Source organism: Phyllostomus discolor, chromosome 4 (assembly GCF_004126475.2).
Source record: "Phyllostomus discolor isolate MPI-MPIP mPhyDis1 chromosome 4, mPhyDis1.pri.v3, whole genome shotgun sequence".
Lineage (NCBI taxonomy): Eukaryota > Metazoa > Chordata > Mammalia > Chiroptera > Phyllostomidae > Phyllostomus > Phyllostomus discolor.
Window position 1 is genome coordinate 57,305,335 of NC_040906.2, and position 15,006 is coordinate 57,320,340.

Below are 15,006 nucleotides of genomic sequence, written 5' to 3' on the forward strand. Positions count from 1 at the left end.
ATTACATAACTTCCCTAATACATCATAATAAGTGATGGGCCTCAGATTTGACTCCAGGCAATATTTCTGGAAAGCTGCAAAGTGTGCTAACTACCACACGCACCCCTTTGTTGTTGTTAAATGTTAGAGATTGTCTGACCTAAATCTTACAGATGTATAGTCTGTGCATGTACTCGTGATCTACTCCTTTTTCCTTCTGCTGACTCCTTAGTCCAAGCCTGTTTTACTTCATACTCAAGTTGTTATACCTTGGGTGAAACTTGTCAGTCTGGTGCACTTCTAATTATGTAATGTTATTTATTAGTATTTCCTACTACTCCCCCCAAATCAAGGCAGTGTCTTGTCTTTCTCATCATATATTTCTCTCAGTTCTATCATTCATCCCATGTGCATTTTTGTCCTTGCATGGGAAATAGTTTTCAACCTATCTTCACCCATTCAACTGCTGTTCAAATCCAGCCACTTCACTTATTTTGTTATTTGATTACTAGAAGCCATGTAGTTCTCTGGTTGTGACTCCTCAATAGAATTGGGAAGTCTTGGATCAGATAAATTATATCTGATACTTTGTTTGAATTCTTCATAGCACCTAGCATAATACTGAGATATTGTTAAAATATATACTTTGAATTAAATTTCAGAAAACTAATACCACATAGAAGATACAAGGAATGCATAGTGGTGGTATTTTAGGGGAACGAGAATTCATAGTCTAATTTATTATGTTAACATAAAGAACTGGGTTGAAATTCTTAACAACCATAGGAATATATATTTGGATAAAACATTGATTATCCCAAGTCATGTAGATAGATATGTATGTCATTCTATATATATCATAAATGTTGGTTAATTTAAATATGTCTCCATTCATTCTTCTCATGGTCTGTACTATTCCGAGACACAATACTGAGAGGATCTAAAAGTATATCATTTCCCCATTTTTTTCCTCTTGATTCAGTTTTTCACAACGTATACTATGGTGGCAGTAGCATTCAGTTGAGAAATCATGATTTTAAAACCTCTTTCTTCTTTTTAAAATCAGATTAAGTAATTTTTGCTAAAACTTTGGCATCAAGTTAGTGCTAGGGTCACAAGTACACTTCTGTAATAATACTTACCTGCATTTGCACTTGATTTGCAGTGACCATTGTTAACTGTAGGTGCTTTTCAAAATGAATAAAATTTCTCTTATCCTTAGAGTAGTTTTATACTGTTTTCCTCTTTTATTACCTATCCTGCATATTTATCTAAATCATTCTTTCATGTTTGCAGACATTGGTGTCAGTTTTGAGTAGGGAAAGGACAGGATAGTATAAAATACACTTCCTCCCTTTACTGTCTATTCTTAAAAAAAAATGACCTAATCATTCATTGACACTTAGCATCATTATCAGCCATGTTCAATGATGGACTAGGCAATAAATTCAGTAGTGATTTCTGAGTGTCCGGGTCTGACAGTCATTTATAATAATTGTGAAATTTTTATGAGAAATGCTGAGTTAGACAATGGTAAAGTAAACATAACCCACCAAAAAATGTGAAAGAAATTTGGATATCTAAGCCAATAAATTAGAGTTTCTTATAGGGGATTTAATTTACAAAATATTTTTACATTAATGTACTTTCTTATGTAAAAAAATTCTATTGTGTAACTGGCATATACCTATATTCAGTGGAAAATAAGAAATATAGAGAAGGAAATACATTTGCTAGCAGGGACCATTTCTTATACACTTCTGTGGTCATAGCAGCATTGATAGTAGTGGTTTCCATACAGATATTGAAAATACTTATGAACCAAGTAAATAAGAGCATAGGCAGAAATGTGCCTCTTCCATGGTTCCTAATCACAAGTCCTTCATTTTATAAATCACTGAAGTTAATAATTAGTTGTCAGTGAGAAAAGTCACTTATATAGACAAGACATATTCTTATAATCAGTTGCATTTTATTTGGGAAGAATAAAAATTAAAATTTATATATTTACTATAGGAACCTTGCAACATAACTACTATGACCAAATAATCATACAATTAGACAGGCTTTGAAAATATGAAGGCACTTTTAAAAATTGCTTGTGTACAAATTTACCTGGCGATGTGATTATTTTTTTCATGCACATCTTTCTTTTTTCCTTATCTTTCTTAACAGAGAAACAACTTTAAATATCTCATGACATTTTAGACAGTGAAATTGATGTTTATCTTATACATGAAAGTGAGTGATGACAAAACTGTAGAGAAATACTTGACATCCTTTCATGATTTGACTCCCAGGGCACACATTTCACTTGTGCTGTGCAAACTCCTGTATTGAAAGAGCAGGCCTCTGAAGATTTTGAAGATGAAGGCCAGTTGGTAATTGAGGAGAAATGATTCTTCTGGGCATTTGACTACAGAAGCACAATCTATAAATCAGTCACTTCGCTTAGTACTGGACACGTGGTGCACACTCATAAACCCGTGTTTCCTTTTAAGTCTTCATGCTACTGCTTTGCCACCATGTTTTTGTCTGGCGACTGTTGCTCTGTTATCCTAGACACTGGCAAATGATTTTTGTTTTCAAGAAGTCTAAATTGGAATTAGGATGAAAAGTGGTACCAGGGAGAGGAAGGTTGTTTTCTCTACTGTAACTCTGACATGCAAATAATAGGATATCTTTTTCCAAAGAGAAAAGTCAAAAACCACGTGACTGTTTTTATGTACTTGAAATCAGCAATAAAACAAAATCCTCTTCAGTGAGGACACAGTTAACGAGGTAATCGATTTAGATTCTGTTTACACTTCAACTCTTAAAGGTAATGCTTCTGTTGTTGCCTTATTTAAAACTGGTAACATTTGCTGGGATTGCTCCCTCTTTAATGTTATGTGTAAAATTTAAATACACTAGTGGATATAGAAAAGACAGAAAGAATCAAAATGGGGAAAAAAGAATAATAAAACATATTTTGAAATTACCAGTTACTTTTGTCATTCTTAACAATGCTGAAATATGAAATATTTACTTAGAAGAAGAAAATAGCTATCATCTATGGAGTGCTTGCTCTGGGCAGTGCCCTACCCTCCCAAGTGTGTTACGTAAGTGATATGTAAAGTACATAGTTGACCCTTGAACAACATGGGTTTGAATTCTGCGGGTCCACTTATATACATTTTTTTCAATAGATACTATAAAAGTATTTTCCCTTCCTTATGATTTTCTTAATAACATTTTCCTTTTCTCTAGCTTACTTTATTGTAAGAATACACAGTATGTAATATATCTGACATGCAAAATGTATTGTTTGTGTTGCAGTAGACTATTACTAAAGTTTGGGGGGAGTCAAAAGTTATATCTGATTTTCAATTGTAGAGAGAGGTCAGCATCCGTACCTTCTGTGTCCTTTGGGGGTCAACTGTAATACATATTTTCACCATTTTACATCTGGGCAAACTGGGGCTGAAAGGGTTAAGTAGTAAGTTGTGGTCACAGAGATTGTAATTAGCCAGGCCGGTTACAGATGGATTCCAGACTGTGGTCTCCATGACACTAAAGCCCATGCTGTTTATTTCTAAATCCCATTGCCTACTTTTGTATAATTAGTGAACTGAGAACTTTCTTATAGAAAGTATGTACTCTTATAGAAAGTTTTGTTTTCTTATAGAAAGTTCTCAGTTAATTCAAATTAACGTACTTCACTTTGGGGAAGGCAAGCATTGAAAAGTGAGGTTTTTCTACTTGTTTCCATATGCCTGATGATTAATTTTTTTTCTCTCAGTAGATCAAAATGAAATAACTGTCACTTCAATGAACACAAAAGATAATAAGAAAAATGAAGGGAGGAGAACAGAAATCAATGTAGGTGGTGTTGCCAAAAATAACGATGTGGACATGGGAGTTGACAGACTATCAAACGATCAGGCACATCAAACTGAGCCTGCTGGGAGTTACAAGGAAAATCATCTAGCTGCTTCATCAGCACCAGGCCAAAAACTGAATCAACCTGGGGCAGAAAAGACAAAAATGCAAGATGCCTCAATTCAGACAACTCCTTCCTGTAACAGTTTTGATGGGAACCACCATTACCATTTGTCTGACTTCAAAGTTGATGAAAGTTTGCAGACTGCAGGTAACAACAAATCAACTCAACATTCCTCTTTAAGTCCACAGGGTTCTGTAGGTACCTCTAGAGAATTCAAGAACCAGGGCCCCCTAACTAGGTATACAGAAGATCAGCTCACCATAAAAGATTCCATTTATGCACATAGTAACGATGCTCTTTTGCCTCCTGTAGATGGGATTAATAAAAATTCAACTGCTTCTTATATAAAGAATTACCCACTTTATAGACAAGACTACAATCCCAAGCCAAAACCTTCGAATGAAATTACAAGAGATTATATACCGAAAGTTGGAATGACAACTTATAAAATAGTGCCTCCCAAGTCCCTGGACATATTAAAAGACTGGGAATCAGAAACTTTAAGGTATGAAGATGATCAGGATACACATACTTTAGGAAGAAAGAACATTCAAGAGAATGTGAAAGAAACTGCCATCCAAACAGATGTTATTTCCAAAAGCCCGAAGGAGCCGCAGATGGACCTTAAACCCAAGCCTACACTGAGATCAGAGAATCAGCTGCACAGTGTGGAGAGCCTGCCCCAGGGCACCATGGCAAATCCTGTGAAGCCTACTCCCAGGATGACAAGAGACACTGGTACAGCTCCTTTTGTGCCGAATTTGGAAGATATAAACAATATTTTGGAGTCAAAACTTAAATCTCGTGTTTCAAATACCCAGACCAAACCAAGTTCTTTTTTCTTGCAAATGCAAAAAAGAGTTTCAGGTTACTATGTGACATCTGCAGCTGCCAAGAGTGTCCACAGTGCCCCTAATCCTACTCCAAAGGAACTGATAAAGAAAGAGGTGGAAAGGGATACCGTGCACCGTCCAGAGCAAACTCTTTCTCCTTTCAGTAAAACAACGCACCCTCCTCCACAGCCGCACGTTAAAAACACTGATGATGGCATCAGCCGTCAGAAGCCCCCTCAACCTTCTCCTCCTCCTGTAGCTCCAAAACCTGTCTCTCTTCCCGCAAGTCAGTTAGCAGCACTAAATCTGAAGACTCTGAAAACTTTTGGTGCCCCACGACCTTATTCCAGCTCTGCGCCTTCGCCGTTCGCCCTCGCTGTAGTGAAGCGGTCACAGTCCTTCAGCAAAGAGCGTACGGAATCGCGCAGTAAGGGCACGCCTGCCCCATCTCCAAGTGACACAGAGGAAGGGAAGATTCCTTCTGTAAATAAATTTGTTGATGTTCCACAACTAGCTGTCAGTAATAAGGTAAATGTTACCTTTTTAAAAATAAGGGGGTTTATACAGCATGGTTTAAATGGTGGTTAACAAGCATGTTGATATGTTTGTGTATTAAGTCTGAGTTCATATTCTAATATCAAACTACCTATCAGAAAAAATATAGTACATAGAATCTGATTATTCTCAGAATTATTATAACTCATAAATTTGATTGGGTGTTACTGTAAGGTCAACATATAATTATATCATCAGCAAATATTTGTATTTAAATTTTCTCTGCTCATACCTTTGTATATTGTGCTAGTTTTTAGTTCTGACTATATATTTTCCTGTATTTTGCTTATCTCAATTTGTTGATAACTTTCCTGGATGGTCTGGCATACTTGGTTTTTTTCCTCCAGCTCTACATAATTGCAAAATAGTTTTAATTATATAGAAGTATAAACAGTATCAAAGCCTACATAAAATAACCAAGTGTCTCTCAGCTATGCATTGTCTGTCACATACACTTAACCTTGGCTTATTAAACATTTTTACATATAAGCAATTTAAATTAAAATCACAGTTTAAATATGTAATTTTCTTAATTTCCCATTTCATTGATTCAGTGTCGGCTTTTCCACTAATGTGTGTGTTGACCAAAATATCACCCACTATATAACCTTAATAATTTACAAAAATAGGGAGTATTTGTTGACTTCATGTTTGCTCAACTGTGATAATTTGCCAGTTCAAATAGTCAAAGGACAGGATTGGATTCATAGTATGAATTAAGATAATCTCCAGGCAATTTTTAAAAAACACTTTGTGTACTTTCACTCTGCCAGTGTTTAAAGAATACTTCCACATTTGTGCGACAGTTCCAGAAGTATTTTATGTGACTTTTTCAAACACTCCTGGAGTAACAGAACATTAACCATATTGCCAAGTAAAGATTTTTCCATAATTTAAATGCAGTATTTATCTTGAAGAATATTTCTTCATGTATCTCTCATTTATGTTTATTACTTTGATATAATGTCAGGAAGAGATGTATGGTAGGAGATTAATTCTTTACTTGGAAAAAAGCCTGTGTTTTTTTCCTAGAATGAAATACCATCCCTAAACAGCAGAAGCTCGATTTAGATAATACCGTTTGGGGGCTACTGCCTGAGCATTGTTTAGTTCATCATTTGTAAAGATATTTATTTGGCAGTTTGAAAAGGACATAGTTAAAATTGTTTGATAAGAGTTGCCAAATTAGTTACTAAATATTCATTCCTACGGAGTTTAATTAAATTTTTAATTCTTAAATTCAGAAATTCCTAATATTTATTTTTAGTCTCATGGGAAAAATAAAGAAAACTTTGCCATCACTTAGTCCCTCAGACTTCTCGAAACACAAAACAAGCCATTGCAGGTTGTCTAATCATTAATATTTCGTGACTAGATGACGTGTTAGGTTCATCCAAAATGAATTTGCCAATATTTGTCTGTTTTTTATCATCAAAACATAATTTCACAATCTAATATGTTGGAACTGTAAAAATGGGTTATTTTTTAGTCTGTGAAGTGTGTGTGTGTGTGTGTGTGTGTGTGTGTTTTAATTCATTTGGCTCTTTTAGCCAACTTCATTGGAGAAATCAGCCTTATTTGACTCAAAGACAGTAAAATTACTCCTGTGTTCACAAAACAAAAGAAAGGTACCACTTTTCTTCCTTAGTTTCCTCCCTATTTAAGAGAAAGGAAATTAATACCTCCTTCCAATGGAGCTCTGGCAGCCAATATAATCCAGTGAGTGAGGGAATAGAGCTATGTCTAAAAAACCAATGTGGCAAGTGCTAATTCTTAAAAGAACTACTGATGAAGAAAAAATATTGGAAAATTGTCCATTCTTTACTTGGTATTCATATAAAATATTTTGCATTTATTATTTTAGGAAAATAACTCTGCACATAATGAACAGAATTCCAAAATACCATCTCCAACTAACTGCCCATCACTCACCCTTAAGAGGCAAAGTTCTTTAACTTTCCAAAGCTCTGACCCAGAAGAGATCCGACAGAGTCTGCTGACTGCAATCCGTTCTGGAGAGGCAGCTGCCAAATTGAAAAGGGTAAGTTCTTTATCAACTTACAGCGGGGGACAGCGGGTTTATTTTTAACATTGTCAAACTAATAGGGGGAATTGTTTTCTGGCATTTAAACTTGAATGGGGAAGATGTCAGAAGTTACTCCTTTATGTCAGGGGTCATTTTTGAAGTAGATAATCTGAGTCCAGAGTCTTACACATACTTGAAAATATGTCAGGTCTGTTTTCCATAACATGGGCCAGGTGCAGAATATGTCTTTTTGCTCATTATTATAAAACTATATATAGAAAGTACCTGGATTTTTTTTTCTTTTTATTGTTGATACCATTACAGATGCCCCCATTCCCCCTCTCTTTGCCTGCTTTTACCCATCCCCCACCCCCTTTTCCCTCTGGCTGTCCCCACACTGCACTCTGTGTCTGTGAACTCATAGATGCATATATGTTCTTTTGCAAATCCCTTAAGAAATTGTTACCCCAACAAGAAAGATTTTTTTAGAAATAAAATGCCTCTGTATTCCAGAGAAGCTGCACTAGTGATAGTAACCTGCAAGTTTTTAGTCATGGTTACTAAGGTAATCAAGTTACTACCACATATAGGATAAGATGGGGATAGGGCATGGGTGAGACAGTTTTACAGGTTAACCAAAAAATGTAGAAACAACCTAGAGAATTTAGATGAGACCTAATGTAGAAATTCAAGTCCTAATAATGCCTTGCCAGCCAGAATTGTCTGGCTCCTCTGTACTGAGGTGTAAGGGATCTTCCAGAGAGGAGGTGGGTGTCCTCCTTCTGTTGCCCTCATCTTCTGAAAGAGGAACGGTGAAGCCTGCAGCCTGCATGATAACTTGGACTTCAGGCTGTGGTCCCTCTAAATGTCTGTCTTGTTCTGCCCTTAGTCATCTTTGTTGCAAGTTCCTCAACACCCCAATTAAGCAAAGTACTCATTATTCCACTGACTTCCTAGGCATTTCATTTTGTGAATTCCCTCTGTAATCATTGTAAAAGCTATTTAGAGAAGACCAAGAGATTTGTTGAGTAAAACACTGAGCTCGACAGAAATGAAATCTGTGAAGCAACAGGAATGCTGCAGAGATGGAAAGAAAGGGAAGGCGTCCCGGGCCCGTCTCATGGCCGACCTTGCCTGCTCTGGCCAGTTTCCTCAGCGTGTTTCAGAGGAGCTGTGAGTGATGGCCTTGCTGAGCAGGTCTTGGCACTCCCACCTGGGTGCCCAGGGAAACAAGGCAAAGTGCTGTCTGCTGTCAGGAGTGGAGAAGACATGAAGGAATAGGGTTGCATTATTTAGATTATTTGTAGCCTGAATTTAGATGCCAGACAGCAAAAAAAAAAAAAAGGTTGAGCTTTGCACATTAAAATTGGTACTTCATCGGTCATGACACTTATATTTTTGTGGGGAGAAAGCTGCCCCTATTAAATAATGCCCTTATTAAGTTGCACATTGTAATTTATGAAAATATTTTTATCTTTAATTTTGTAAATTAAGGATGTATTTCAAATATATCACTTTCCAACCTAAAGCTTTCTCAGTTCAATAACATCGAGAAGCATTTTTAAGCACGTAAACATCATACCTTGTACTAGATACTAGGGAGACAAAATTGAGTAAAATGAAATTTCTGCCTTCTGGGTGTTCACTGCCTGGGCCTGAGAAACAGTGACACATCAGACCCATAGAGGAACCAAGTGACTACATAGGAAATAACTGCAGTGTCTCTACTAAGCCAGTGGATGTACTAATCATTTTCAATGAACTAACTGTGGAAAACAGTGCATTAAGTTGGAAATGCCTTTTAAGCCAACAGAATCGTGCAGGCAAGCAGCTGTGTGCTTGGTGTGTTATGGGCTCTCATTTGGCAGTCTCTTCACATACAAAACTCCCATTGCTTCCGGAATGAACTGGATGGGAATCAACACAGAGAACAGGCCCAAAATGATGATCCTAGACTCGGGTCCTGTTTATGACTCATTATTTTAGGTTTTCTTGAGACTAAATTTTACCTCTCTCACTCAGTAGGAGGTTATTGATAGCTCCAAGTCTATAGAGTGATAGCTCCTAAATTCTAATGAAAATTCCTTATATGATCCATTTTATTTTACTAAAAATGGACACAGAGTCTAGCAAAGTTCACAATATCCACACTTCATGATCAGCTTTCATTTCATGATCGCTTCTACTTATACATGCTAAAAATGTGTGTACCAGGATTCACATATAAGAATATTCATGGAATATTGTTTGTTAAAACTTTAAAGAAATGTAACCTTAATATCCAAAAATAGTAGGATAAATAGTGTACTCAAAGAATGGACTATCATATAGCAATAAATTGGACAAAATACAGCTAAATGCAACAGTATAGATACATATAAAATATACGTGTGTACCCAAGTTTGACAGCATGTGAAGCTAAATTATGTTCATCAGTGGTACATTGTAGGTGGCAAATATTTTTAAATGCAAGGAAGTCATAAATCCTGATCGTGGTACTTCCAGAGGGGAAGGCAAGGGCTTGCTAGGGGCTTATTGGAGCAATACAGGCACACAATTTAAGAGGGAATCAAAAAACTAAATAGTTAAAATAGATATTATCTTAAAGCAATATTTTTAAATGTCCAAATTAATGCGAAATCCATGGTGAGTAAAATGTCAAAAAGTTCAAGACAGGGCCAGCAGGGAAGTGGAGGCGTTCTCTCTTCGGACCGGGTGGTGAGTTGCGTGTGTGGTTGTGTTTGTTTTCATTGGGCTGTTTAAGTTTAGTGCATTTTTCTTTAAATGTGTTATATTTCAGAAAATTCCAAAGTTGGTAAAAATGAGCACAAAAAGGATCTAATTTCTTGTAATATTTGCTTAAGTCCCATACTTCTGTCCTGTACCGAATATTTCTCCTGGTTTCTTTTAAATTCTAACATTTTTTAGTAGAATAACAGTTACAGTGCCAAATAAAATCTCTAGTGATTTTGACAGTCGGTTTAGATTGTTCATCAGAAACTTGGCTCAAGGTTCGCCTTTATTTTGGCACCCAAATGTTCAGTTTAAGTCCAGGTACCAGCCCGCCTTATGGCTCTGGTTCATACCAAGCAATTAACCTTCATTACAGTGGTTGGTTCATGTTAGAAAAATTCTCTAGTTGATTGCTCTAGTGTAAATGTAGTTATGAACATGCTGTGTTTTTTCACGTTTTAAAGTTTTTCCCATGCCTTAGTCCCACTCAGCCCCCTCACAGAAATTTGTCTTCAGATAAAGCATTAATAATTCTCACTCTGTATTTTATAAAATGTTTGATATTAAGATTTACGTATGAATCAGCAAATTCTTTCAGAGAATGAGACAGACTAACTCATTATTGTTGACTTGCGTTGACACAAGAACTTCCTTGGCAGCCTTCGGTTCATGATGGTGCTTGAATTACTACAGGTTGTTACACTGTTAAAAGTATAACATTGGGTTGTAAAAATAAAGTCTGAAAATAAATTGACAAATGATACTTAGTACTTGATATTAAGTATTTCCTCAGAATGTAAAACTTATCTTTGGTTAGATAGAAATCTGGAGGCAAGCAAAGAACTGGGTAAGTCAACCAAAATCCTTGTGGCTTGTTTTCTTTATTTAATTGGTTTGCTTTTTATTCATATTTCCTTTGTTGGCATTTGAACTATTAGGGGTTTCAGGTTGACAGCTCTCTCCGTACATTTTTAAAGGAAAAATAAATGATAGTTTCATAGTTAACTCTGTTTATGGGGATAAGAAAGCTATGTGAATGTTCTTGGAAATTCTTGAAACTTCAAGGCTAGACAGTCAACTAGTACTTGCTCATATCAGTAAATTCTTAAATGTTACTTTTTCAAAATATCTTTAGAAGTATCATATATTCATTGCTCAAAAATTAAGCAACATCTTTCTACTTTACAAATGTTTGTAAAAAGTTACAATATTCCATTCAAGAAATATTCATTGTTCTACCCTGTGCCAGGCACTAAAACAAACATGAGTATAAAGTGACATTGAAATGGAAAAGATCTCTGACCTCACAGTATTGACAGAATAGTATTCTAATGGTGTCTTTGCATGTTTGACAGCCCAGTAAACGATTTTTTAAATAACAAACTAAATATAGTACCCCCATCAAAGTAACTGCTCTAGACAGATTACAGTACAATCTTCCAGACCACTTTTATAGTATGTAAACATTTCATTTTTTCTAAAAATAGAATCTTCTGTAACACGTTCATAAATATATCTCTTTGAAGCTCTCCATCTTAATTATACACACACACACGGTGTTCTTTTAAGACTATGTAGTATTTGTGAATGTACATAAGCGTACTTGCTCCTTATTGGTGGACATTTAACCAGCTTCTAGTTTTTCATGATCAATGGTCCAACCATGAACACCTTTTACCTGTAGACATTTAGGAGCCACCAGTATGTTTTTTAAATGCTTAAAACAAATTTTCTCTCTTTTACTTTACAAAGAATTATGAGAACTGCAATTCCGGCAAAAATTACAGGAGTAACTTTTACACGAAGACTTTTTGGGCCAAGGCTACCTAAGGAAAAGTCACTACCTGTGTGTTTCTTGTTAGCTATAATTAGAAAGAAGTCGCACATGAATGATAACAGGGCACAGATGAGTTTTTCTTCCCCTCGTGGCAACTTTTCTTCTTAGCTATTTTATTTCAGGTGGATAGTGTCAATCACTCTTCACCCTCCTGAATTCATGAGCGAGTCAAGAAACTTGACTAGTTTAGATGCCCAATCTTTGTTTAGTAAAAGGCAACAAATGAAGCACAAGGAAACCAAATCCCAACTAAATCTGTCCATCTTATTTTCCTTTTCAGTAATTTATTGCTGGGCAGAATCTGTGGCCTTTTGTACTTTAGTTCTCTTCTTGTTAGATGATAATGTTTGGTTATGAATCTAAACTACTCCAATTATAACATAGAGATACACTATGTTTCTTAAATTAAAAATATCTTTGAAATACTGTCATATTTCATGTAATTAAAAATATTATACCCATTTACTATTTTAAATCCAGATGATTTTTTTTTACTTAATAATCTTGGAATTTCAAGCCATTTAGGGAATTCTTGTTATAGTGTTTTTCATTCACTTACACTTTATAAATAGAAGACTTTGCCATAAATTTTGGAACTTATGAGTTTATTTACTGAAAAAAAAACATGTTTTGGCATAACAGTCATAAATTTGACTTTTTTAGCCCTTTATATGAAAGCATTTTAAAAACCAAAGCTCTTACTTTCTTCCTTATAAATAAGGGGTACCTGTGAGGGGTACTTCAAGTCAATATACACCATCAATAGAAAAACTATAAAATTCACTGCTTTGTGGAATTTATTTTTCTACATTCTCCAAGGCATTTTTGAGGAGCCAGAGCTAATCTAGCTAAAAACACTCTTTAACAGCTTGGCTTGCAGTCTGTTTGTACTCTTGTCCTTGGAGTTGATTTGGCAATTTTGTAAAGACCAAGATGTGTTAATGGATTATTTAACATGTTTGTTGTGAAAATAACAACTCTCTTTTAATTTCATGGTAGAGTGAACATTTATTCTTAGTTATTTGTAATTTATTGCATAAGAAATACTAAATGTTAACATTCACAATTAAGCAGAAGTTAAATATAGTCATTGTTGAAAATTGAAAATTAGATAGCTGTCCCATTTTAAATTGACAGATGTAAAGTGTGTTTCTTTCTCTCAGGTGACTGTCCCATCAAATACAATATCCATGAATGGAAGGTCAAGACTCAGTCATTCCATGTCGCTTGATGCCCAGGACGGCCATTAAATGTTGCCCTGCCACGCTGTGCTTCCCCTCCTCGCTCATAGAACAACTTCATACCATGGAGAATGCTGGCAAATGTATATTCAGATGTACACTAATATATTATCTATTAAAGTATAAGAAGTTGTGCTGTGGCTTTTGATGCCAAAAGAAGAATTACCAGAGTTTATAATTTATAATATTTCTGACCTTTTATGCCTTAAGAGCTGAATATGCTACTTTAGAACTTTAAGACAGGTGTTATGACTCATTTTTTTCAAATGAGAAATACTTTTTTTTTTGTTCCACTTACTGATTGACACATTCTCTGCAATGTGAATTAGACAAAAGGATAAATTAAGTCATAGACATACTTGTGTGACACATGAATAAGTAGGCAAACTTAGATGTGACACTGGCTGCCTCAGTGTCACAGTTTAATTACAAATGTTTATAAGTTATATGAAAGCCTGTTTTGTGCTGAAAGTGTGATCTAGAAAACCAATGATATCAAATAAGTATATTTAGTTCAACAGTTAATTTCAGTGATGAATCATTTAGTGTGCAGGTCTTGTGCATTTTTCTGTGTAATTACAAAATCAGTGTCAAATTTATGGGAAACATTATATTTTAATATTTTATTAATATGGAACACTTGTTTTTTTTTAAATCTTTAGAACAAATTGCACAAGGTAAATTTTAAATATTTTCTGTATATAATTATGATATCATTGTAATATCACAGAGATATTACACATTTTATGTGCCAGAAGCCTTAAAAATCTTTGTGTGAAAATGTTGATACATTGTGACAATCATTTCACATTTAATATGTAGAGAAGAATAGGGGTTAGCTTATGTCCATATTGGAAAATTTTAAAGACTACTTGGAGGTACCAGAAATCTTGGTTTTAATGAAAGGAAAATGATAACATCATTATGTAGTTCAGATGCTAATATTCTAAATAATAATATATTTACATTAAAGCTAAAACTGTTAAGCAAAACAGTGCCTATTTGTTGGTTTCTAAGTGTTCTGGAGTCTAGCTTGTTAATATTCTATTCCTACTTTAAGAATTTCTAAAAGCTTCATCAAACAAGCCAATGTTAATTGTTTTCACTAAAGCTACTGAGATATTTGCCTCGTTGGAAAATGTGTTGATTTTTTTTTCCTGTTTAATAAAAGCAAGTTATATATTTGGGATGCTTTTTTTAATGCAGCTTGTGTCAACCAGCCTATTTGTATACTTCACCTGATAAACACATCACTGTTAGCCCGTAAACTGACAAATAAAGTAATTGGTACCCTTCATTAGGATCCCTAGTCCACAAGTGAGCCTGGGCATCATACCTCTGAAATGCACGATGAAAGCATAGAAGATGCTTCTCATCCTTCCCGATATCTGGCAGGTGCAGGTTAGGTGTTAAATGCTGCTATTTCTTTGAATCAAACTTGGAGAGACCTTCACATAGGAAAATTTAAGTTATATCATTAGAAACCAGTATCAGAAGGAGTTACTTTTTGACAAATTGTGTTTATATATTTGATTTTCCACCTGGGGAAAAAAAAAATTGGATCCCTACCTCAAACCATAAACAAATATATGTGAGTTGGATTACAAACAACTTTTAAAAGTAATATTAAACTTAGAAGAATATTATTTAAATAAGATAAAGAGGTACAGTCATAAAAGATATGATTAGTTTAAATATATGAAAATTTAAAACATTTACATTAAGTGCTATAAAAGTGAAAAGCTACAATATGTTTTTTAATATATAAGGGATAATTTATAAAAATGTAGAAATATAAAACTGATTAGAAAAACTGC

The 15,006-nt window shown here is 34.8% G+C and overlaps 1 protein-coding gene across 7 annotated transcripts in view; it reads left to right on the forward strand.

The window, feature by feature from the left end:
• Positions 1-14,378, forward strand: part of COBLL1 (cordon-bleu WH2 repeat protein like 1) — a 161,902-nt gene extending 147,524 nt beyond the window's left edge. For 5 of the 7 annotated variants that reach the window (XM_036023384.1, XM_036023380.1, XM_036023381.1 and 2 more), the window contains 3 exons: positions 3,761-5,325; positions 7,217-7,393; positions 13,112-14,378. In XM_036023384.1, the coding sequence (XP_035879277.1) occupies positions 3,761-5,325; positions 7,217-7,393; positions 13,112-13,198 (1,829 nt within the window). In that variant the 3' untranslated portion in view covers positions 13,199-14,378. The remainder of the gene's footprint in view (positions 1-3,760; positions 5,326-7,216; positions 7,394-13,111) is intronic. The other 2 variants (XM_036023385.1, XM_036023379.1) reach the window with 1 other exon arrangement.
• The last annotated feature ends 628 nt before the right edge of the window (positions 14,379-15,006 follow it).